The sequence below is a fragment of the Vidua chalybeata genome, chromosome 20, assembly GCF_026979565.1.
Source record: "Vidua chalybeata isolate OUT-0048 chromosome 20, bVidCha1 merged haplotype, whole genome shotgun sequence".
NCBI classification, from domain to species: domain Eukaryota; kingdom Metazoa; phylum Chordata; class Aves; order Passeriformes; family Viduidae; genus Vidua; species Vidua chalybeata.
The window spans coordinates 3,528,167-3,553,810 of NC_071549.1; the positions used below are offsets into that span (position 1 = coordinate 3,528,167).

Below are 25,644 nucleotides of genomic sequence, written 5' to 3' on the forward strand. Positions count from 1 at the left end.
TCATGGGCTTAACTTTGCTCCCTGGAGGTGCAACTGGTTTCAATGGGGCTGTTCACATTGGGAAATTAAACACAGGCATTGAATTCATTTCATTGGCATCTCTGTCTGGAACAGAAACTACATCACCAGTGAAATTTCAACCCAGTATTCTTAAAATGTGCACATTTTACAGCCTTAGACACAAAGGCCACAGTAAATTGACCCCTTCATATTACTACTCTTATATCAGCCTTCCCTGGTCTCATATTCAGTCAAGCATTTTATTTCCCCAGCCTGGTGCCATTCTGACCCTTGCTGGCAGCTTTTTCACTATAACCCTCAACATCAGCATTTCCTGTCTCCCATTTGTGCTGTGAAGCCCCTGCCCTGCTGTTGACACACTCCCACCCCATCCCACAGTTCAACCATTCACTGCACCTCTCTTGCTCCAGGTGCTGAGCAAGGTTGTCTCTTTGTCCACCCTATCCCCCTAGCACTCCCAAAGAGTCCTGCCCAATAGCACACCAAGACTGCTGCAGCTCCTACACCTGCACTGTAGGAATGATGGTTTTCCAGCTCAGAACTCTGCTTGCTCAGGATGAGAGCCCACCCTGACAAACCATGACAGCCCTAGTCTGCTGCCACAGCAGCCTCCAAACTCAGGTGTGGCCCCACTTGCTCCTTTTTCCTGATTGTCCCACTGTCCTGGCTTTCTAGAGTGGAAAGACACCTTCAGCATGGAGATGCAGTGCAGAAAGAACAGTGTTAGTGGAAGAAAAAAACATCCAGATATTTGAAGCCTCAGAAAACTGCACAAGGCAGCGGCTGAGGAGTTACCAACAGTGATAATTAACAAGCAAAATGACCCCTAAGTCATACATTTGCATGCTGAGAAGGATGCAGGGCCTCCATGGACTGCAGCTTGTTCTCTAAGACAAGCACTTTTTCCTGCAATCTTTGGATTTCCTGTTTGCTGTGGGCTTCTGTTTTCTGTAATGTTTCATAGTCCAACATCTTCTTTTCAGCCAAAGATATCTGCTCTTTCAAGAAAGCTATTGCTTGTGTCTGATCTGTATATTCACCATGAAGTTTCTCCAGTTCATGCACCCTCAGCTCAGCATCTCGACACTTGTCCTTCACATCTTGGAGCTCAAGAAGGTGCTGACTGCTTTTGGTTTCCAGTTGCATTTTCCAGTTGCTGTTGCTTTTTTCCACTTCATCCAAAGCCTCCTGCAGCTTCAGTTTGAGACTCTCTTTCTCCTTTATATGGACAGCTGTCTCAATGTCGTGCTTTGCTTTCAGGTTCTCCAACTCAAGCTGGTGCTCCAACTTTATGCTCTCCACCACTGCCTTCAGCTCCACAATCTCCTTGTGCTGGGTGTCAGGGCCTGAGTTGAGCGTGGCTTTCAGGTCCTCCAGAGACTTCTGGTGGTCAGAAGCTAACGTGTCCAACTTGGACTTCCAGTTGTCCATAAGCCCCATGTTCTCATTAGTGGCTTGCTGAACTTTATGCTTTAGGTCAACAATCTCCTGCGAGTACTTTTCATTGACAGATTTCAGCTTCTCCATCTCCTGCTGGTACTTCTTTAGCGTCTTCTCGTACTTCTCCTTCAGCTGGCTGCTCTCCTTCTGGTGCTCCTTGTTGGCAGACAGCAACTGATCCCGCAAGCGAAGAGCTTCCGACTGCAAGCCCAGGTTGTGCTCAGGGGTCTCTGCTTGGTGGGAGCTCTGCAGGCACTGCCGGAGCTCGTCCACCTCGCTGCGCCTGAGGCTCAGCTCCTCCTCCAGCTGCAGGATCCTGGACTGCTCCGCCACTGTGGTCAACTGCAACACGACAGAACACAAGGTCAGTGTGCCTCTCATCGCCACACCTTCCCCTTAATAAGCATTCTCCAGTGGAAATAAATCCAAAGTGCATTAGTCAAAATTCAAATGAAGAGGTAAAGAATACCTGGTACCCTCCAACCTGAGCACGGTTTTGTACCAGGGTAACCAGCACTGACAACTCACAGTTATGTCTGTGCCAATTGCAATTTATTTTTCCTAATACAAACCTCTTGCTTTCCACAGAAAAACACCTTGGAAATAACCCTTGAAATTCACTAGGGAGCAACAGTGGTTTATGAAAAATAATGTCCTGGAAGGGCATTATGTTTCCAGACCAGGCATCTTGCCAGATGATGCACAGAGGAGATGTGACTGCACATGCAGGAATTTCACAAGCATCAAAACCAGCATTAAGCATATCATGTTTCCTTTATTGCTCAGCAATCCTCAGCCTGCAGACCTCTCTTCTATAACAGAATTTGTTTACCCTGGTGTAAAAAGGAAAAGGGATTTTTACATACGAGTACTTGTTAGAGTTTATTAGCAAAGTCAAAATAACAAAGGAGGCTAGAGGATGCAAGACAATAAATCTGGCCATGGTACACATTGAGTTTAAAGGCTATGGATCCATGTTTTGCCATCTGAATGTAACCTGGCAGGGCTGAACTCCCTGCAAGTCACAGGAAGTACAGGGTGCTGCCACTATGGATGGAGAAGAGGATGAAATATTAGAAAAAAAGCAAAAGAAACAAGGAAACCAAACTCCAAGAAATCAATTTCACTTCAATTGCCATTTGCCCAGCAGCCATCAGCCCAGGAGGCTGGTGGTCATTATTTTAGATGGGCACAGGGGACTTCAAACCATCCAGGCCCTTTGGAGACCCTCACATTTGTGTTTTCTACAGCTCTCATACCCATTACTGCTCACTGCAGCAAGTTTGCTGCTTCCCACACCACACCAGCATGAAAAAGCCCTTTCCACATCTGGCTGCTTTTAGGATTCCTCTGGGCAATCTGTCCTATTGCAGGCACAGCCAAGGATCAGAGTGGGCCCACCTGCATCCACCAGTACCTTCCACTTCAGATGGCAGCTCCCACTACTGGCAGGGGAGACTGGAATCTTGATTGCAATGTTATTTCCTCTTACAGCCTGGGGGAGGGCTTGAGGCAGAATGAATTGTGCAGAGTGTGAATATTATTGGGATATGTTAAGTGACAAATGAATTGTAAGAGCTCATGTGTCAGATGGTGGCGTGGGGCAGAGAAGCAAACTCAGTCTGAGAAACAAGTTCCCCACAAGAGAAGCAAAGCTAGAAATCATATCATACTACTATTTCTGGGAAAGAGAGCAAATAAAAAACAAACAAAATCAAGGAAGCTTTAGTTCAAGCCAAAATCAATCAACCCCACAAAAACCAAAAGAAAGAAACCCAAAGCAAGGCATCATGAGCACCAGGGCAGTGCAAGCGCTGTCTGCAGGCAGGGCAAGTGAGGGTGCATTACCCTGGTGTCCTCTAATTCTCTGAGGAGTTTTTCAGCCTGTGCCTTCTCAAAAAGCAGGCTCTGCTCGAGCTCCCGAATTCGGGCATGCTCCAACTGCGTCTGAGTCTGGTCACACAGAGAGAAAAAAAGAACAGTGGAGATGGGAGGAGGGGAAGGGAGAGAGAGAAAGAGAGGGAGAGAGACGGCTGCAACATCATCTCCAGCATACAAGACAAGGAAAGGCCGTTCACAACAGGAAGAGAATAAAAACCCAAACAAGGAGGAAAAATCCAACCAAACAGAAAACGGACCCTACGGGATTTTACATAGTACTCATAGTGGCTCTTCACAGGAAAACTGAATCTGTGATGGGAAAACATCCTTCTGCATTAGAAACCTGCTCCAGTGTCTTCCTGCATCAACCTCCTAAAAAGGAAAGCTCCCACCAGTACAAGGCCCTTGTAGACAGAGAATGCAAAGACATTGCAATGATTCCCCACATTTTTCCTCAAGAAGAGTCACAAGGTAGACTGAAAAGAGTTGGAAGTTCCCGTCCTCTTTTTGCTCTGGAGACAGTGTGAATCCTACACTAAGTGGGAAAAAACACCAGGCCATACTGTACATGGCATGTTGTAAAACAAAAAATACACTGCACTGAAGAGATCAGAGAATTGAGATCCCAATTTGTTCTATAAATCAGGGCTTTGAGTTTGAATAGGCCTGACATGAATTTCAAAGTGACTTTTTTACAGTAAGACTTCCCTAATTTTGGCACAAGAAAACAGAATGTTTTTGGTTGGTTGGTGATTTGTTTTCAAGAGTTTTTTTTTTGGTTTTTTTTGTTTGTTTGGTTTTTTTTTTTGTTTTTTTTTTTTTTTTTTTTTTTTTTTTTTTGACAAATTATTCAACTAAGCACAAGAAGTTCACGTTATCTACCCAAATCCAGGAGCACTGGCTCTGGGCATTGCTTCAGTGCCTTTCACTTATAAAGCTGAAGGACCACAAAGCTGCACTTGGTGGCAAAGCTCAGCACTCCACAACCACCACTGTAATATCATGTAAAATTCCCTATAAATAAAAGAGGAGAGGAGACATGGGAAGATGCATGCACACTCTGGCCTTCGCATTTTTTTAGCTTACAAAACCCATATTTTCCTTACAATTAAACTTAATTAATCTATCAAGTTAAAAAATTAATGTAGCAAAAGGCAAGCAAACCTGCTCAGAACCATTTTTTATCCCCCTTTTTCCCCTTCATTTTCCATATAATTATTTGCTTCCCCCCTCTTTCTATTAGAGCCAGTTTTCAGGATTTTCTGCCCTTGCCTACAATAAAGCAAGGCTTGACTGGTTGTGTACAAATGATAGAAACAGAAGTTTAAGAAACAATCCATGTTTTATGCTTGCAAAATATCACTGTACATGTATTCATAGATGGTGACATAACTGCCATTTTTATTCAGATGGCTCTGTATTTTATGTACCTTATTTAACCCTGAAGGAGGGGAGGAAAAGATGTGGATTCAAGAGCCCAAATATTATCAAAACCCCAAATTATATAACTTAAGTGTAAAAGCTGGCTTATTGCATCCTAATAAAAAAAAAAAAGCATTAAATAAATTAAATACAATTAAGTCTACTCCATGTAGAGCCCTAAGATTCACATCTCAAGAGGGAGCTCCAGGATTGATTTTACTAAAAAGAATAAATATTCCATTAATACAAATTAACTAACTGGTCTGGACTTCTCAAAGAGATTCTCTCCAGGCTCCTGAGGTTAACATGCTCAGTCATGCTCTCAGTCCCACCTGATATTCTTGCTCAGTATCTATTAATCCTGCTATTCTCCAACTCTGGAAAAACATAGGAAAATACAGAAAAAACCCAAGCAAACAAAAAACCATGGGAAAAAATAGATTAACTGTTTTACAGTCCGTAAATCTTAGATTTACATTCAATCCGGTATTACTTTATGTAAGTTGGTTTGCTAGTACTAGCCAGTAGGAGTCAGAACCTTAAATCCAAAATTTTCTTCCACATTGAGGAAGCCCAGATATGAATTTCACATTTACTTGTAGCTATTAGCCTTAAATTACTGTTCACAAATTATAAACTGAACTCCCACTGGCATTCAAGACATGCTGCAGGATCCAGGAGATGAGCATGAAAGAGTTCCTTGATGTCGATAATATTTCCTGCAATCCATGTTTTTTTACCACAAAAGTCTTTCCTGAAAGCTTTTCCTACATTAGCTTTTCATCTTTCAAAGCTCTTGAAAGCTTTTCCTGCATTTGTTTTTCATCTCCCAAATCACTACAGCATCAGCTGCCAACCAGGATCAAAATTGGGCTGAATTCATAACTACATTTCAAGGCTAAATCCACAGCTGCTCTATCAGAGGTACAAAACCTTGATCTGTACCTTCAGGCCCCAACATATTTTTTCTCTAAGTTAATTACTTGCTTCTGGAAAGCTTAACTGTCTCCACAAAAAAAGCAGGAAGGTGAGAATTAACTCTAGTGGGTCAATCATTCAGTCTGAGCACGCAAATTAGGCAGACAAGATGTAAAATCTGGCCCCAGCCAAGCCCTCTGCCAATGCCTGTGCTGGGACTGATGCTGGACTCATGGAGAGCATGCCAGTTCCCTGGATCAGAGGAAATCAAGCATTCCTAAATTATTTGTTCTTTTGTACAGATGAGCATGGAAGTGAGGACAGGACCATAATGTCCTGCTGAAAGTTTGGCCACATCCCCATTGCAAAATAATTCCTTCCCAGCCCAAAGGAAAATTAAATCCAAGACTGAGTCCCAAACTGATAAAGGGAGCTCTTATCCACAGCAGCTTATCATCTTGCTAACCATGGTGTTTTAAAAAAAAAAATATATATCCATATATACCCTCTGGCCAACCCTGGTCCCATTGCCATAATTACACAGCCAGGCTTAAACACTTGGAGCTTACAAAGGGACAGTTCACTGCTCTCAAAGGGAATGACGCACGGATCAACCACCCTTCTCTAAAGCACTGTGGGAAAGCTGTCAGCTCAGGGATGAAGAGAAATCTGATTTTGCTCCCCCACAACAGGCATGAACTGCACTTGCTGTGCTTCCACAAAGGTCTGCTATCAGTGCACTGCTAATTTACACCCTGTCAAACATCTCCTTCAGCTTCTGGATGAAGAAGAGAGGTTTACGCTAACGGATCACAGCCACAGCTACATACCCATTTCCTAGTTTTCCCATTTTCCTGGGCTTTTATTGCTATGAGTGACAGTGAAGCACAGGAGCTGACATTTTTGGCTGTTACGAACCTGGCACTCTGGCTAAAGAGACAGAAAACTCCCTTGATTTACATTTGGAGAACAGAGCCTTGTTTCCACAGAAATATTTTCTGTTCCTTTTTCCCCATGGAAAAGCCTCCCACTCAAGGGCCAACATCACTTCATCCCAACATCCCTTCCAGTTTGCACAATGTTCACTGCAACAGCATCTCTGAGCAGCAGCCCCTCCCGGTGACAGGGTGTCAATCCTGGTGTCAAACCCACACTCGTGGGCAGTGAATCCCACATGAGGATACCTCAGGATACACAGCATTTTGGCTGGAATTAAACAGCACCAATCAGGAGACTCCGTGTGCCCATTAGCTGCTGAGAGCAGCACACCACAGGGACAGGAATTGAACTGTCAGTTCATTTCTAGAGTGGAAAAATGTATGTTTCAACACATTCAGATACAGATTTTAACATGGCTTGGCAACTCAGAATGACAGATTAACTCCAGGCAGCCCCAAGTGTGAACAGCAATTGGGCACCACACCAAAGAACAATCCTCACAGTTCACACTACAGTGTGCACAGCAAGTCCAAAGTCATCAGTAAAGTATTGTTAGAGGGGAGCAAAAGGTGGCAGAAGTCACTCAACTGAGGCCCCACATGCAACTTTGGATCCCACATTTTGGCAAGATCATAAGGAATTACCTCCAGGTCCCCTTTTGTAATGGATTCTTCCTCCACACGGAACTGCAAGTCCTCCACTTTCCTGGGGAAAGAAAGGGACACACAGAGCAATCAGGAACACTCAGCTCAGCACCCTCTGTTTAAGCAGCCATTGCACATGAGCCTTTCCACTATTAACCAAGTTCTATGGATTACTGCAACCATCAATGGAGAGGTCATTAACAACAAATGGAAAAGCTGCCCAAAAACTACTGATAAGCTTTTTGTGCTCTAAAACTACCCACCCAATATTCAAAAATCACGTCATGGCCTGCAGAATCCAACTCTGAGGGGAGAGGGATACAGACCACCTTTGGATACAAACAGCTCAGCAGAAGCTGAGCAGCAAGCCCCATGGAGCAGGACAGTTATAAGCAGCTTTCCACACACAAACATGGCTTTTTTGCAAGGTACATCCCCTCAGACACACAATTACTGTTCTCTGACACAGGATCCTGAAAACAAGCAAAGCACCAAAAGGTTTCACTGGATTATTTAAACCTTGTTATCCTGCAGCTGAGCACTGGTCAATTCCTTTGCCAAATGCTCAGGTGTAGCAGTCAGGGGCCCTGAAAGGCCTCCATGGTGGTCACCAGCCTAAGATAAGAAATGCAGGGTCATTGTGAGTGGACCAGAGCTGCCCCTCTTCCGCACGCCAGACCCCTGTTACCTCTCTGTAAGGCTATAGGTCGTACTCTCCTTGACCCCAGCCACTGGACAATTTCCAATCCCCCAGCACCCAACTTAAACCCTCACCTCTGCCCAGTTCAGCGGAAGAGCTGTCACTGGAACCCTTTGCAGAAACTGCCAATAAAGACAGCGCTGCAGAACTCCATACAGCCTTCACCTCTCTCCATCCCTGCGTCTGCTGAGGCACTTTGCGAGCACAGAGCTGAAATCACTAAGAGCTGAACTCACTAGAGCTGAAATCACTCCACAAGTGCTCGCTAAAGTAGCCAGCGGTTCGGAGCTGGCCCAGGGGCCCAGGCAGGCTGTGCCTCATCAGCACAGCGCTACCCGGGACACCTACGGCGGCTGCTGCCCCGGGGCCAGACGGACCCCCGGGACCCCAGGCTGACATACTCAGGGTCCATACAAAATATCCCAAGAGAATTGGATCCTCTGCCTCCTTGGCAGAGGGTGGGAAACTGTGAGCTACCCTGGCAGACAGAAGAGCCTTCCCCACAGACTCTACAGGCCAGTCATGCATAAATGCAATAAAACCACACACATTAACAGAGACATGCCGAGGAAACCCTTCTTTTTTGGAAGAGAGAAGCCAGTAACAGTAGAAAATAGTTCAATTTTCTGCTAGACTCATTCCTCTTTTTCTCTTTACTGATTTAAAAAAAAAAAAAAAGGCTGAGGATGTTTAGTTAGTAGCCAGATGTAAGGACTATGATTCTGTTACAGATAAAAATAGCTGTGAGTGTACGTAACTAACTTCATAAACAAGCTTCCTCATCTAAACCTCTTCTAATTAGAGGAGGGAGGCATCTGTTGATATTTAGAGGAAAACTCAGCTGTCTTGGGTTAAAGGGCCTCCTGGAGCTGGGAAACCAGCTGCCTACCAAGAGCATGGGGAGACTTATGCATGAAAGAACATTTCATCCTCAGGAGGGGCATCAGTAATTGAAATCAACACTTGTTTTCAGTTATTTAATACACAGAAATGTTTTTCTATTCCCACTGAAGAGTTTAATTATACACATGGAGTACCTGGACTCCAAGAATGACATGCAGATCTTTACTCTGATCCCAAGAGGAAATGTATGCACCATGAGATATGCATGGATGGGGGCCTCTGGCATGTGGGGAGATGGCGAATCACACTGCTGTACGGTTGCGCTCCAGTTTGGCTTCCCTTCCTCACAAAGAACATCCTCAAGATCAGCCCATCACAAATGGAGGGGAAGAAGGGGACTTCAGCAAATCCAGGCTGTGATTTGCAGGAGGGTCTGTGATGGCCCAAGGTGCAAATGCCTGTTTATGATCCAATTTATATTTCACACTGTATCCTTAATTCAAAACCACCTGAAGGCTTCCTTGCTGTCCATACATGACTTCACCTCCCTCACACCCATCCACTCCTGCTTTACCTCTTCTCCTCTTCCAGCTGGTTCAACAGCTCAATCTTCTCCTTCTGCATCCCATCCACCAAGGCTCGTGCTCGCTGGAGGTTTCCTTCTGCCTCTGTGACATACTGGAGCAAAAAATGAGCCCAAGACACAAATGTTAGCCATGCCTGAAGTAGTACAAAGCTGTTCAAGAAAGGGTCAGAACTAGGGAACAGAAAGTTTTGATCATCTGTTTCAGAGGATGCTGTGGTAAGAGCACATTTTTCAAACAGCTTAGGATATAGGGATCAAGACAACAAAAACTGCTCCGTCTCCAGCAGCTGTAAGTGATCCATGCTTCAGTCCCTCTCTGACCGGACTGTTTTGGAGACTCCAGCTCTGATTAGAGTTAAGAACTTGAAGCCTGAAAAGTTCTGAAAATCTGGTCAGAGGTTACCAGTGCAATTCAGCTCCAGTCATGAAGCAAGAGAGATATTTCAGACTTCTGTTAATTCATTTGTTACTGATAATTACTGGAAAACACAATACACAAGAAGAATGTCAGCTTGCAGTTGATTTCCCAATTTCTCCTGCATTTCTGACAGGCAGGTGTGACCCACCACACCATGCCATCCCTGCTCCCAGGTAGCTTACTTGGCTTTAAAAGCATGAGTAAAGAATTTAGGAGAACAGCAGATGATGAAGAACTATATACTGACAAATAGCAGAAGCACAAATCTCTTTAAGCATTTTAATACATAAAATATCCTCTGTACAAATGCTTGTGCAACAAACAAACACACACCAACCTAATATGATCAGCCTGTTTTCCTTCCAGATTTCCTGCCTTTATTAATGTTATAAAAGCATCCTCTCTGGTGGAAAAGCAGTGGCATGTGAACTGAGCTGATGTTCTCAGCACCATAAAATCACTGCAATGCAGTCACAGCCATGGCCAGATTCAGTGGCTGAGGGGAACAAATTTGCCTTCCACTTGCATTTCAGCATTGGAATGTATTGATCCACCAGACACAAACTATCTACTGCCTCTGATCTGGCACAGGCATTTTCCTGCTCCTGGCTCAGGGCAGAGATAGCACATGTGACTCTGGGAGAGTAGAGAAAGAGCCTCAGCTTAACTCACCACATAAAAGGCAGAAATTCAGAGCCCAAGTTTCACACACAGTGGTAACGTTATGATCTGACACTTCCAGGGGATATGAAATATTCAGACATTTGAGAGCTAGTGATAAAAGGCCCTGTCGGCTCCTACCTGCTCATGCTGGGCCTTCATGATGGCAATCTCCTTCTCCACCTCACAGATGTGGCTGGTGGCTTTGGCAACCTCTGCCCGCTCCAGGTCACGCTCTGCCAGCAGCTGCTCAATGTGCTGCTGCTTCTCCTTCAGTGCCTCCTGCAGAGCTGTGGTGCCAGAGATCTTCCGGGCGTAGCGAGAAGAGGTCTCTGTCAGCTGGGAAAGAGTTAAAAAGAGATGGGGTAAAGCTGTGTCCTTTCCAGTCCAGAGCAGCTCAAGTCCCCTGTTAAATCTGGAATGCTGCTCACCTAAGGATCATTTATTCAGCTGAACAGAGCTGCAGTTCCAGCTCTGGGCCCTACAAGGGAGGTTAAGTCTGAGAAACATCTGGACAATGCTCACAAGCTCAATTGCTCTTCTGCACTGCAATGAACACAACATTTCCCAAAGGACACAACATGGGGTGGGAACTGGGTCAGGAAAAATTTTCATGCATTCTATCATCTGCCTTCTTAGATATTGATGGCCTGCACTGATGAAATCCCAAAGAGTGAGCTCAGCTGGGTAGACTGATCTCAAGTGGAGACCAGTATGGTGTTATTTGATCCACTCCCAGGAATGACACTGCACCCTTGTCCCCAGCCAAGAAGGCTGTGGGTGTTCTGCAGCAACACCACAGCAGAGCCAGAACTTTTAATGGTATCACTGCCTGCTCTGCTTTCTGCCTGCTTGAGCACCTGCCAAAACCCCAGGCATGTGACCCAGGACATTGTCACCCTTCACAGTGAGACAGCCACAGTAGGAGCTTTGCACAGCTGGTCAGTGGAGCAGCATGACCATGTGAGACTGGAAAGAGTGTCCTTTTTCTGCAGGGATCCTTTACAAACCTGACCTTGACAGCAGAACTGAGATTCATCCCACTGCAAATTGCACTTCAGGCCCTTCAATGGTCACAGTTGCTTGGTGTCCATTACTTGGAGGGAGACTCTGTGTGAGGTGGGTAACACAGTCACACACTCCATCCCTCTCACCTCATGAATGCTGAAGGAGCAGCTGCTCTGAAAAAAAAAACCCCACCCTCCTGCTTTGTGAAGCTGGGTCACAAAGGTAGATTGAGGAGCAGAGACCACGCAGGTGCTACTTACCAGCCCACTACGGCTGGGCCTGCCGCCGACGGACGAGGCCACGGAACTGACGGAGCTGATGGAGGAGCTGCTGGGGCTGTGGGTCAGGGCTGACACCCCCATGGCCATCCGCTTGCTCTTCTTCGCCTTGGCAGGGCTGGTGGATGGGAACCCGATCCGGATCACCTTGTGGATGGGAGCAAAGAGGCCAAACTTGGGTGGGCACTGAAAGTACCTGGAATACAGGAAATGCACCAAGTGAGAAGTGGCAGAGCAGCCATCTCACCCAAGCCTTGCAGAATGGCACTGCCACACAGTAAAAAAAAACCCACAGCTCATCTCTGGTGCTTTGCTGTGGCATTGCTTCCTGTGTACAAGTAGTTGGATTATTCTCCTTTCCTGCTTGTAGTACTGGCAACCTCCCTGTTTGCATTTGTGGTGCTTTAGCAGGGGGACCTGAGGTAATTGCCAAGCACTGGATGCTGTGCACTTTGATAAGATGCCAGGAAAGACACAGCTGGTAGCCTGGAGAGCACAGATCCCAGAACATGAACACAGCCACAGCACAAGCACTCCTTCCTCACCAACCAACCTTCCCAAAACTTGTGTGTGCTCTTTACCCTGCTTTGAAGATAGTGATGTAGTAAAGTGTGTCTGCAGGGAGATGTCAGAAGATGGACAGGGCTCTACTCTGTGCAGCTCAGCAATGAGACAAGAGGCCATGGGCAGGAAGCTCCAGCTAAAAATTAGGAAGAACTTCCCTGTACAGTGACCAAGGCCTGAACAAGCTGCCCAGAGAAGGTGTGCAGATATTCCAGAACCTTCTGGACACAATACTAAGCCATGTGCTCTGGGATAACCCTTTCTGAGCAGGAAGGTTGGACTAGATGACCAACTGTGGTCCCTTCCAACCTGACCCACCCTGTGATTCTGTCAAATTAATCTGAATCACACAGTTCTGTATAAATGTTCCACAGGGCAAAAATCTTTCCTACCAAAACAGGAGAAAATGGCAGCTCAAACCTTTGAAGCTAAAAATACAATTACAGCAAACTCCTCCAGCATGTGCCACCTCCTTTGGGTGGCAGAGAAACTGTTTCCTATGCAAACAAACTTGGAAAGATGAAAGGATGGAAAAGGGAGGATCAAATAATTACAGTGCATGGTCTCTTCCACAACTGCAGTGAGCCCAATGATTCTGTCTCTCCAGACCCCTCTTCCAGAATAAAAATGAGCCACATGTCAGTGTCAAACCCTGAAGACTCCTTCAGGGCCTTGGCTGACCAGCATAAATCAATGTTCATTTGCTGCTGGCCAGCTGCACTGCAGCAAGAAAAACCAGATCACCTCCAGTATTGTGTTCCCCTAGTTTCAGAGGAGCAGCCAACACAAAAAGCTCCTCTCAGCGCTTTCTCCCAGGCCTCCCAGCAAGAATAGGACTGAATACTGGGTCATAAAATAATCTGTCCTATGTTAATATAAAAAAGCAGGTTCTAATAACTAAATTACACAAATCCACTTTTACTAGCACAAGTTTTCTCTCTCTCCAGATGTGAGCAGCTGTTTCCCCAACTCTCTTTTATTCTTAAGTGCTGGCAGCCATACAGTTGTGTCACAGGCAGACCCCTGTGTGCTTGGGAGGCCAGGGAACAGCCTGACCTCCAGATGAGAATAAAATTAAATTTTAAACATCAGCTCAGATCCATGTTTTTTCTATAACAAACTTTAAACAACCCCTCTACAACCCCAAATCTCTCAGCCTCCTCGACTTCCTGCCAACACAGGCCCTTGGGTTTTACAAACCAGCCACACCACAGGCTGACCTCTTGAAAACCTGCCAAAGCCCTGCTCAGCATCATTTTCCCAAATTCCAGTAGGCACAGTCAGGCCAACAGCCCCTTCCACAGCTCTACCTGCTGTAAGCACAGGTACTTGTGGCTGCACAAGAATCCCAAATGTTAATTCCCTTAAAAGCCTCTGACAGCTCTTAGCAAGTTCAAATTTGCATCACTATGTCTGCCCATTTTCTTTCAGTCCAGATCGAAAGTGGTTGCAATTAACTTTTATAATTCAGAAGCAGGGATTGGGTCCAAACCATTTGGTAGAAAAAAAAAAAATCTACATGAAAACCAAGAGCTGCTCTCACTGAGTGTGAAGGAGCTCTGTGCTCACATTACAGAGAGGAAACAGGGCAGAAAAGTGGTGCTCTGATGGCAATGCAAACTGCAGGTGGAAAACAGCACAGGAAATGTTGAAATAGATGGAAAAATCTTCACTGTCCAATGCTGACAAAAAATGCAAAAGTAAAAGGTCTGGGCAGTTTAGTGAGCAAGGACTCTGACTGGAGCAGAGAGAGAAGGGAGAACAGTAAAATAAGCAGGTAACATTTAAATTACTAGAGATGAGTACATGGAACTTGCTTGGCTTTGTGGAACTGACACCAAACCAGCACCAGCACCTCTGTAGTCTCCTGTGCAGACAAGAAAGCAGATGCAGCAAACCTCAGCGCAAACCAGCACCATCTGATGTACAGAGGGGCTCCCCACAGTGATACCCTGTCCCCTGGGCCACTGCTACTGACCCACAGCCTGCAGGCAGCCTTCACTGAGGAGCCACAATTGCCAGGAAAGCCAAGCCCTGAGGCCTTCCCTTGCTGCATATCCACACCTGAACCTGCAGGAAAATCAGTAACCCACTGTGGGAAATGAATTTATAGAGAATTCTTAAAGCCTGACAGAAGGCTCACACAGAGTGCATCTGTATGCAAACCTTGAGATGAGAAATGCTGGCTTAGAAATGCCATGGAATAGGACAGACATTGTTAAGAGAGAGACAGAACTAGAAAGAAGTTTCAAAGGACAGCCTTACAAATAAGATTAGATACTTTAGAGAAATAGAACTGTGAAAGATGCATTGTAGTAAGACCCATAAGGGGTAAGTTTAGATGATTGGCTTTAAGCATTTACAGCATGGTATGACAAAAGCTGATAAGCCAAGAAATGCTTACAGTGTATTGTAATTAGGAAATAGTTGGCTTCTGATTGTGATGGCATGAATTATAACATCTGTATTGTCTCATCCTTCACATGAGACTGAAAATAGAATAAAAGTTTTTAAAAGGCCTCTCAGTTACCCCATCTCTGGGCCAGAAAAAGACATAATCCAACAAGCCACGACAAATTTTAGCCAGTTCACCACCAACTCAAGTGGAGTTGCCTATGACAGCAAAGGTGGACAATGTCACCAAAGGCTCCATGCTACCTCTACTGCTACCACCAGCCTCGGTGCCTTGAGCTCCAGTTTTGGCTTCACTCTCCTTTTGCAGCTGCAGCAGGCAGTGCTGGGCTTGCTGGCCAATGCTCACTAGATGGCAACCATCACCAAAGCACAGACTGCAGAGTCCTGGACAGCCTCTGCCCAGGCTGATCCTGGCAAGGCAAGATCAGGACAGCCTCAAGAATTCCATGCTGCCACAGCACACAGGGAATGCTGACTGAGAGGTACCTACATGTGCCAAGGGAGTTGGTTTGACTGTGTTAGCTTCTCCAAACCACCGCTGCTAAATGGGCACCTGCTACAAGAAAATCAAAGGCTGGATGAGGGCTCGAAAGGACAGACGTGGACAATGCTGCAGCCTTGCTCTGAACAGTGTGAAACAAAGGAGAAGCCTTTGCAGACAGGGCACCCACCAGAACAGCCTCAGCCAAGATGCAGCAGTTTCAGAAGACAGATGACATCCGAAAGTTGGATTTTCAAAGCACAACAACAGAGGTAGGAGGATGAGAGGCAGACAGCACTACACTCACATCTGCCTTTCACACCTTCCATATGCACAGAGACAATAAATACTTTCTGAGCACCATGAAGATTAATCTTCCAATAGTTTGAACTGTATGATAAAGAAAGCAGGGACTTGCATTCACTCCATGATTTATTCTCTGCCATCCTGGTTCTTTTATTTTGAGAACAGGCTGAAACTCAGCCATCTGCTGCCAATCATTTACTGCTTTCTTGCCCTGACATTGAACAAGACAGCTTTTCTCCTAATTTAAATGAAAGCACATGGCTGCTGGACAAAAGGCTTATTACAGAACCTGAGATCTAACAAGGCAGAAACTCTTAGCTCCTCGGTTTCAAAGTTATAGGTTAGACTTGATGATATCAAAGGTCTTCTCCAACCCAGTTAATTCTGTGAAATATAAATCTCACCTCTAAAGCCAGTCTGCCTTCAGAACCTCCAAGAAAGCAACAGTATTTCCCACTTAAGGAACTTGTGTAGGACAAGGAATCAGTTGCACCTGTATTTGAAGCCTGGTCAGAGCTGCTGTATAATTCAGATTTGAACACCACCAATTTCAAGATCTAAGGCCTGGGTGATTCCATTAACTAAATTCCACATGAACAGAAAGAGCTTCCCAGCAAGCCTGTGAGATGTCCCTGCCTAGTTTTATATGTACTAACAAGGTCTTTTTTGGAAAAAAGAGTGGAGGTGCCTAGGGAGTCAGAGGTGATAAGATCAATCAGCAGACACCTACTGCACTACAGAATTAATACAAGGACAGAAAACAAGCACCAACTCTGGAAATTTCTCTGGAAATTTGTTCCCAGAAAGAACAGAATAAAACATTAAGCTGAGGAGAAAAAGTAAAATCTTTGTCTTTTGTAGCTCTGACAGGGTAACTTAAGAGCACAAGAAGAAAGTTTATGACAGGAATGTGTGGTAGAAAGCAGAGCTAATACAATCAACAGAATCGGTTTCTAGCAAAAATTAAATCCCACTGTTAAGTTCTCTCCTCTCCCTACTTTCTCCTGTTTCCTGAAGCCATTCAGATTCCTCCTTCACAGAAGTTATGTGATCCTGCTTTAAAATGGCATAGTGATGAGGTTTGTATTGATCTCCCTGCAAGGCAATCTGAAAACCTAAAAGACTCAAAATTAGACACTTTCTTCCAGCCCACAATGTCCAGCCAAGCACAGCCCTAACTCTCCTCCTGGGCCTGATGGCATTTGCCCCCCAGGCAGCCCAGGAGGTGTGCAGGACCCGGGCTGGGGTTCAGAGCACACAGTACCTTGTGCCAGCAACTGCCCCATCGTTCTTCCCCAGGGGCTCATCCAGCTCCACGCCACACCACTCTCCTTTGGCAAAATCCGTCTCTCCCACGTAGCGCACCACTCCTGTCTTTGTGCCGCCCACCTGTCAGAGATAAGATGTTTGAAGATATTTAGATAAGAGGATTAGAGATGGCAGCACTGTTGTAGTAACGGGCCCCAGCCAGGTAATAATTATTACAGACTCTATGATTCACAGAAGGCTGATCAATCTCTATTTTTATGAAGAAACCCATTGTTTTTATAGACAGTTATGACACAGCTGGACTAGATTGGTCCTTTAATTAAAACACTATCACTGTTGGTTAATTAAGAAACCACCCTTTGGTAAGCAAATCTCTGTAACACATTCCACATGTTCACAAGAACAGGTGCAGCAAGTGAAGAAAAGAATTGTTTCTCATTCTTTTCTCTGATCTTCTCGCAGCCTTCCCCAGGACAATGCCTGGGAAAGTTGTGTGTTGCTCTCTGTGGCCAGAGAGCTGCTGCCACACAAGGGGACTGAAGCTGGGACAGGTATTTAAAGAAGGGGTCAGACACCTGTATTTTCTGTTTCAGATCTGATGAAATCAGCAGACAGTTCTCACACCAAGTTCTATCTAATTGTTATAAAAGCAATGTATTTTACCAAATATAAAATGTTATTGCTTTTATAGTTGTTTTGGGAAAAACAACAACAACCAAGCATAAAGCAGCTAAAAGTTTCTGGGAATTCCAAAAAATGGAAACAATATCGAATAGTTCTCACACCAAGTTCTCCTAGCACTAAAGCTGTCTTTCCAATCACTACAAAGTGATTTTGGGACTGCCTGCCTGGCAGATATCAGAATAAATATAATGAAAACATATTTCAAGGTGTTAATTAATTACACCAAGTTACTTATGAGGCCACAAAGGAGTTTAATCCCTGCAGGCACAGCTCATACCTGCCTTGCCTGGAGAACCATGACCTGCACTGACAGGTTTTCAGCCCTGTGCTCGTTCAGCCAGCAGTTTTGGGCAATACTGGGACATGACAGCAAGAGGACAGCTGAGCCAGGAAAGCAGTCATTGCTCCTCAGCTTGCTCCCAGGATGTAGAAAATGCTCAAAATAGAGGTGCTCCACTTTTATCTACACTGCCTACAGCAACAAACACTGCTGACAAACTGCATGGGAGTGGGGCTCAGCTCACTGCCAGGCATCCTCCAGCACAGGTTTTTTCTCCCACCACGGAGAAACAAGAATAAATCACACCTTTTCCTCCTGAATTTACACTTTAAATTCTTAAAGTTTGCAGCTTACTGAGGAGACTCAAGGAGGGCAAGCCAGGAACCCTGGGAGCTGTGCTTTGATCATTGCTCTGAGTGTGGCACTGAGCAGCAGCTGCCTCTGCTCTAAACACTCCCACTTAGACACTTGGGCTGAGAAAAGGAAGATAGAAAAGGAGGGTGGTTCTACAGGTTCACACTTCAAGTAAATCAGCATATAATCTAAACCTTTTTAGCCTATCTCTGCTAACGCCTAAATTCAAGGAAGAAAGCTTAAAAATAAGTTTAAAATTAAATTTGCAGCTTCATCCTGAATGACTTGCAGTTATTAATTTTCTTAAGACTAAATTGAACATTAAAAGGTATCAACAGAGTATTATTTCCTACAGAAAACAGTGAGAGCTGAATGCAGAAATCTCTGGGTTTGTGTATTTCAGGGGAGGAATGTTAGATTTATCAATTCTAAATCCCTAAAAAATTGCTTATGTAAAGGAAAAAAAGAGTTTTCCTAGACTAAAAATACCTGCACCTTTATGGACTAAACAGCACAGCTCTGAAGTTTGGGTCCTACCTCAAATCCTGGGAGGTTGCAGCATACAGCTTGAGTTAGTTCTCTGGAATTTCTCTCTCCAGGGATTCAAAGCATTGCTGCTTATGGAAGAAAATCTTTGGGGATGTTGTTCTCTTTGCTACAGGGTAGAGTAAAATATTTGCCAGCAGGCAAAGGATCGTAAGAAAAAAATCTGGTTCTACTTTGTGCCCAGGAGTAAAAAGATAATTCAATTTCAGTATTAGGTACTTGGCAAGTTACTGATTTGAACAGTCACAGTGAGTTTTTTACCTAACACTCACAGTTAAATGCTGGTTCCTATTTTGATTGATTTGAGTTTATACAGATTTAGCCTCTTAATATTAATGTAATGATGTAATGCCATTCTAATACATTTCTTTAGCTGCAAGTTGAACTTGATATAAGTGCAATTAATCATAGGAATAATTCATAGGAACTTACCATTGCTGGTGTGCCCCCTCAATTTTATTTTTATTGAGTTTTAATTCCAGATATTGAGTCAGATATTTCCTTTACCACGCCATATGACCCTGACAGAGTCTCATGTAAACCTTAAAAATCCAGTGAGCTCCCTGTATCAGTGTGACTGTGTGGCATCTACTCCAGGGTCCCACTCTTCCACCCACACAAAGAACCACTCAGGTATGTCCCCATTAGTATTATATATTTAAGAAAGCTTTTTCCAACCAAGAGAGTAAAAACACTACCCCTACTGACCTGATATACAAACTATTTATGCCAACACTAAAACTGTGCAGTAAGAGTGCAGGACATGCTCCCAGCCAAAAGCCCCATGTCAGAGAACTATAAACACAGATCAGGTCCAAAACTCCCCTGAACAGCCACATGATTCCCTCCTTCTAGAGTAGTGTATTCTATTTTCACGTTGGAGCTTTAATTATTCTGCCATCCTCTCTAAAACACACCCTGCCATCAGCACCATGTTCTCCCCAAGCCAAGGCAGACACATCTGCTCTCCAAAGCCTGGGCTCCCCACAGTCCAGCTGGCAGTGCAGTCAGAAGCCAAGATCAGGCTTGCATGCCAGTGCTTGAGCCTCTTGCTGAACTTCCCATCTTTTGGCAGGCATGCAAAAACTCTGATGGATGGAGAGTCCAGAAAGTTCTCCCGTCTCAGACATGCAGATTTGTTCAGCTAATGCTGATAAAATAAATAATGCTTTGAGGAAGCCAGTCAGCAGGTTGTGCCTGTGTATGAAATGGTCTCATCAGAACAGAATGTTTGATTCTATCAAACCCTTCAATAAATTAGAGGTATCACCTTGGCAGAGGATACAAGGCAGCCAAGGAAGGCAGTAATGGCATGGCATAACTCATGGGAGCTCAGAGCCATCCCTTGGATACCACTATCTGTAAGCCAGGTGTGAACAGCAGCTGAGCATGGATGGCTCCTATGGCATGGAGACCAGAGGATTTCAACCTAGAACATCCCAGCCCCATGCTGGCATCAGTGCCACTCCAAGTCATGAGTTTCTCTACAGGTAACTTGTTTGCATGTCTCAGCCTAGCCCACTGGTCAGTCACAGCCACATCTCCAACATGCCCAGTGTCTGGAGTGAAGCAAGGACAAAGTGGAGAGGGCAACCCCTCTCTCTGCTAAAGCCTGAGACAGCACAGAATTAACAAGGCTGCCATCAGCCTCAGCTCAGACATGTCATGGCTTCTGCAGTTGACAAGTTTCGCTTAAAAATGAACAAAACTCCCAAAGCTTTACTGAGAAGCCTTTAACAGTTGCCTTACCCAAACTATTGCTGAGATTATTCATGCCCAAGAGAATGGGATTTTACCAAATATAAAATGTTACTGCTTTTATAGTTGCTTTGGGAAAAACAACAACAACAAAAACCAAGCATAAAGCAGCTAAAAAGAGTTCTTTCTGGAAGTTCCAAAAAATGGAAACAGTATTGACACAGTGATACTAGATTTTTTTGGTTTGGAGATTATTTTGACCAGTGTCAACACTCCCAAGTTTCTTCACTTCAGGTAAAAACATTTAAGGTTAAGTTTAAACAAGCTTGTGGTAGCCCTTCCTCTTCAGCTGGAGTTGAGCAGCCTCCAAGCCACACGCCTTGGAGCTCCTGGAAGATTCAGTTCCAGACTGAAGCTCCCTGCCCCTTTTTCATGCCTTTAATCAAAGATTACTTTGCTGACTCATCCCTTTCCCAGTGAAACATCCCCAGTAGTTTCAAGAGACAGTCTAGGTAGGGCCTGACCTTCACAACAAAATGAAGCCGAGGATATTTAGAGGATATTTAGCAGGTCTGTATCTACTGGTGAGTCAGAGCAGCAACATGCAGTCATGGAAGGACATCACACACCTTCCCTGCTAATTGTGGTATCACTGACACCACATTTTACTGTGCTTTTCCCATCAAAATGACAAAATGGGATCCAGACCAGTATCCTAGGACTGAAAAGACAATGATGCTAATCCTTCCTGACATTGCCTTCAACAGAGCTAACCTATCATTTAAACAATTTACCAGATTAGCAGCAGGACAGATCTCAGTCTGGCTGCTGTGAGTAGCACCCCCTCCAGCCTGCGTCTGCTCTTTGCTCCTCACAGCCCTGCTCTTTCTTGCTCTAAGCAAGAACCACTGGGGAGCTGCCCTCAGCCTGTGGCCTGTGGGCATTGCTTTGCTTGCAGTACACTCCAACACTGCTCAGGAAGAAGAAGAAAATAAAATTCTCTGTGCCTTTCAGGCCAACAGAGACTGTCTCCAACCATATCATGCCCATTCAGGGGTCAGCAATAGCTGAGACACCTGCTTGATCATATTCCCATGCAGAAATCCAGAGATAACACTGTCCTTTCTGTTTAACATACTAATTTACCCATTTAAACTGATTTTGAAAGTTTCCACAAGACAGGGCTGCTGGCCAGAGGATGGATGTGGGAGCACAGAGTGCCCAGCACACAGACAACCTCCTCTGCAGAGCTCTCATGTCCCGTGCTGGGCCCCAGCAGAGCCGTGGGACTCTCCTGCTGCTCACCTCTGGAAAGAGGAAGGAAGGGGGAGGGGGAAAAGAGCACACACAGGACACTTGCTTCACCCTCTGAGGACCTTCAAGTACTTTTTGCGTGCAGCACATAAGCTTATTCCACTCTGTTACTAGATGATGCCAACAAGAACTTGGTAATCCCCTTTACTGGACAAGTGAGGCTTGTTCTGGGTAGAGCTGTACCTGCAGGCTCTATCCAGCCTGTAAACTGGACCAACCATCCTTTCCCTTGGGGATGAATGGCTGGGTTTATTTCCCCCTCCCCATACTCATCCACCCACTAAAGGATCCTATTTCTACCCAAGCTGAGAGAAGCAGGAGCTGTTTTCCCATCATACACAGTTTAGCTCCTCCAAGCATTGAAAATCACCACACAATACTTGATTTACAGAGGGTGCTTTTGGCAAAGGCACAGGCTGTGGGTCCAGCTACTACAGATCACCTGAAATAATGCAAGGGGGTAAATGTGGCCATCACATACTGGGGCTGTGTCCCAGCTACAGCCAGGGCCAGTGTTCAGCAGCTGGTGAAAGGTGGGGAACTGGCTTGTGGTCAGGTTTATCTGTAAATACAACTTCACCTCCATGTGCAATCAGCAGCTTTATCTGATTGAATAAATACCATGTCATCTGAGAATGCCAGAACTGGCTTTTAAGGTAAGGGGAGAAACAGACAGCCAGGAATTACAGGCCAGCCCTCTGTATGTGAAGTACAGGAACTTTTATAGTTTCTTTTCATCCAACCACTCATCTTTGTGCCTACCCATCCCCACAGCACAAGTCAGCATTACACAGCAATGAGTCTGACAGCACTGCTGATGCAAGACATTTCTGTGCATTTATCTGTCAGCCACCAGTGAGAAAATAATATCCTAGGGAGGTGGTGGAAGAGGAAAGCCTGGAATTACAGCTTCCCCTCCTGGGGCTGTCTCTGATACCAAGCCTGCCCATGTTATTAACACAGTTTGCTCCAGTACAGTCCACTTACAGCTCCTATTTAACTACAGATACTGCACCCGGCAGACAAGGGCCAGGCAGTGGCTCAGCCCAGATGAATGGTTAGGAGGGTGTGCACAAAGACTGCACATTAACCCTCTAAGGGTTAATGTGGCAGCAGGGCAGAGCAGTAACTTTGGGCTATTTATTTGTTTCACTGCATAGAAACGGGGTGGTTTAGGTTAGAAGGGACATAATGTTCATCTTGTTCCACCCCCTGCCATGGGCAGGGACACCTTCCACTAGCCCAGGTTGCCCCAAGCCCCATGCAACCTTGCTCTGAACACTTCCAGGGATGGGGCAGACACAACTTCCCTGCACAGCCTGTGCCAGAGCCTCGCCACACTTACCAGGAAGAATATTTCCTAATATCAAATCTAACCCTACTCTGTCAGCCTTTCCCCCTTATCCTGACACTACACACTCCTACAAAAAGCCCCTTTCCAGCAACAATCTCATATAGTGAGGAAAGAGCTCCAGCTAGGAGTCCTAGATGTTTTCTTGTCTCTTGAATCCTGCAAACATCTGCACTTCCCATTGCCTGTCACAAACTTCCATAGGGACAGAGATCCATCACTCCCACACTGCCATTCTGCTACACTCTCTAGCCATGACACAGCAATTGCTGGAGCTCTAAGCAGGCAGTGGAATGCTAAGAATCCTGCCTTGATAGAAATACAGAATGGGATCCTTCCTTCTTTTCTGCCTGGTCAGCAATAAGGGAATGTGTCTGGTGATTGTCTGAAAAAGGCCACAAAGGAGCACTGCTGCATCTCTAGGACTCCACAAGTTGGGACAGTTCCAATGGTTAACCTGGAAAATAAAGAGCAGGAATCCTTCCTTCATGACACCTTGCATGCCTTTCCAGCAGTGAGGCTTCAGTCTCAGGCACTGAAATAGCTCATGGATTTTGGCAGCAGAGCAGTGAGTTGTCTCTGCCCAAGGAGAAGGGCTTGGGCTGCAATTCTCCTGCCCAGGGAGCTGCTCAGGAAATTATTTCTCACTCAGGAGGTTCAATGCTTTCTGCAGCTCTGGGCTGGCCAAGCAGGGCTGTGGCAGGGACAGGCAGGGGGGATACTGAAGAAAGAACTTGATTTGTTTATTCATCAGTGCTTTCTGTCATTTGCCAGAAGCCAGGGGCTGCAACGCACTGGGGGCAAAAGTAGTTTGCAGCAGACAGACAAGATGATTAGAACCACACACTCAGGGGGAAGGCCAGGATTCATTTTCAGCAGCCCAGGCAGGCTCCACACAGCCCTGCCCAGCTGAAGTGCTGCTGCTCCAGCATTTCCACTGGCTTTGAAGACCTGCAAGTTCCAGCAAAAATCACAAACCTGGCATCCATCTAAAAAGTATCTGGGGCAATACCCCTTGGCAATTGAACCAGCCACTGGGATATACCCTGGCCCTTACACAGCCTTATTTATCACTCCATTGCAATGCTGAACTGCACAATCCCAGTTAGGAAATACAGGCATGGCTGAAGGGCAGAATACCTATTCTAAGAGGATTTTTTTTTTTTTAGTTTAAATTATTTTTTATTTAGGATGACATATAATAAACCACCTACTTCCCCCACTTCTTCAGATAGCAATGGCATCTAAAGGGGAATGAGTTCAGCTGCTAAGAAGGCCTCTCCACAAAGAATGCAAAATATATTTTCTTAGGCAAAAAACCAAGCAGAAATTCCTCCCAGGCAGAAAATGCTCCGCTGCTCTGTTTCCAGCCCTTCTTTCCCCTCAGAAAGGCAATAAGCCAGTCTCACATAAACAGAACTTCAGCAATTATCTAATTTCAGGAAGCTCAGCTGTCACTAAAGCAAAGGTTAATTGTCCCACATTTATTTGCCAGACTTCAAGAGATGAGTTCTACAACATTAGGGTGGATTTTTGCAATTTTTACATCTCTGGGAAAAAGTCAGAGTGCCAAAGGCAAATATTATCTAACTCTTCTAATGGAAAGCTTCTAATGGAAAGCTGAAAGTCACTTTCTGCAACTGCTGGAAAGTCAGAGAGAGTCTTGGAACAAAGTAACCTGAAAACCAAAAATGTCTTCAAGCTATAATGGACTTTAATGAAGTTAAAGAAAGGCTTTTCAGTTTTCATCAGGAAATGGCCAGACTGCAGAGAGCCAGGTGTCCATCTGGCTGACCTGGAAGGGTCCCCTGCAACCTTGTGCTTCATCACAAGCAATCACTGAAAACATGTCCTCCCTCATTTGAAAAGCCTTTGGTGAATCCCACACATCTAAAAGCCACTCTGAAATAAAAATACACTCTTTCAGAAAAGGAAACACTGGGAGTCATAAAAACAACTAAAACTGTACCAATCCATAGAGGATGAGCAAACATTTGCTCAAGGAATTTGATGCAACTCAGGTTAATTCAGAATTATTGTTTATGTATTCCAATACCCAACATGATTAACTGACACCTCCCATAAGTAAAATAAAAGCTGCCAAGGCAAGCACATGTGAATGAACCATAACAGCAAATTATTTCTTCTTGCTATTATCTGTTCTTTTCCTGGATGCCTATGACTGTGTGCAAACAATTCCTCATGTTCCTGTAAGCTGAGCATTCCTGCTAGAACCAGTGAGAGACTAAACTTAATCCAGGCTCACTCTTTTGGAGCTTTTTATTACACTAACAAGTCACAGCACAAACTTTATCTAGTAACATCTGAGGTGGATAAATGAACAGGGTTAATTAACAGGTAAAGGTGACTCTGACCAACAGCCATGGCAGCTTGCAGCTTTGCACACCCTGGATAATCTGAATCCCATTTAAAGTTATCCATGTGGTATTGCAGCTGGTTCCAGTACCAGCAGTGGTTGTGGGGGAGGGCAGACAGACTGGACATCTGTTTAATGACAGGTGTTTGGTAGAACTGGCTCCACAGTCTGTGTGAATCAGGAGTGTCTGTAGGGACTGTCAGAGCCAGTCTCCAATGTCCTTTTGGGACTAGTGTTGGGTTGTCCA

The 25,644-nt window shown here is 45.0% G+C and overlaps 1 protein-coding gene across 3 annotated transcripts in view; it reads right to left on the reverse strand.

Annotated features, from left to right (window-relative positions):
* The window catches only part of CLIP2 (CAP-Gly domain containing linker protein 2), a 98,067-nt gene that overhangs the window by 13,350 nt on the left and 59,073 nt on the right, over positions 1 to 25,644 (reverse strand). For 2 of the 3 annotated variants that reach the window (XM_053961122.1, XM_053961123.1), the window contains 7 exons: positions 16,789 to 16,913; positions 11,741 to 11,954; positions 10,614 to 10,811; positions 9,383 to 9,486; positions 7,266 to 7,326; positions 3,310 to 3,414; positions 859 to 1,803 (listed from right to left, as the gene is read on the reverse strand). In XM_053961122.1, the coding sequence (XP_053817097.1) occupies positions 859 to 1,803; positions 3,310 to 3,414; positions 7,266 to 7,326; positions 9,383 to 9,486; positions 10,614 to 10,811; positions 11,741 to 11,954; positions 16,789 to 16,913 (1,752 nt within the window). The remainder of the gene's footprint in view (positions 1 to 858; positions 1,804 to 3,309; positions 3,415 to 7,265; positions 7,327 to 9,382; positions 9,487 to 10,613; positions 10,812 to 11,740; positions 11,955 to 16,788; positions 16,914 to 25,644) is intronic. The other variant, XM_053961124.1, reaches the window with a different exon arrangement.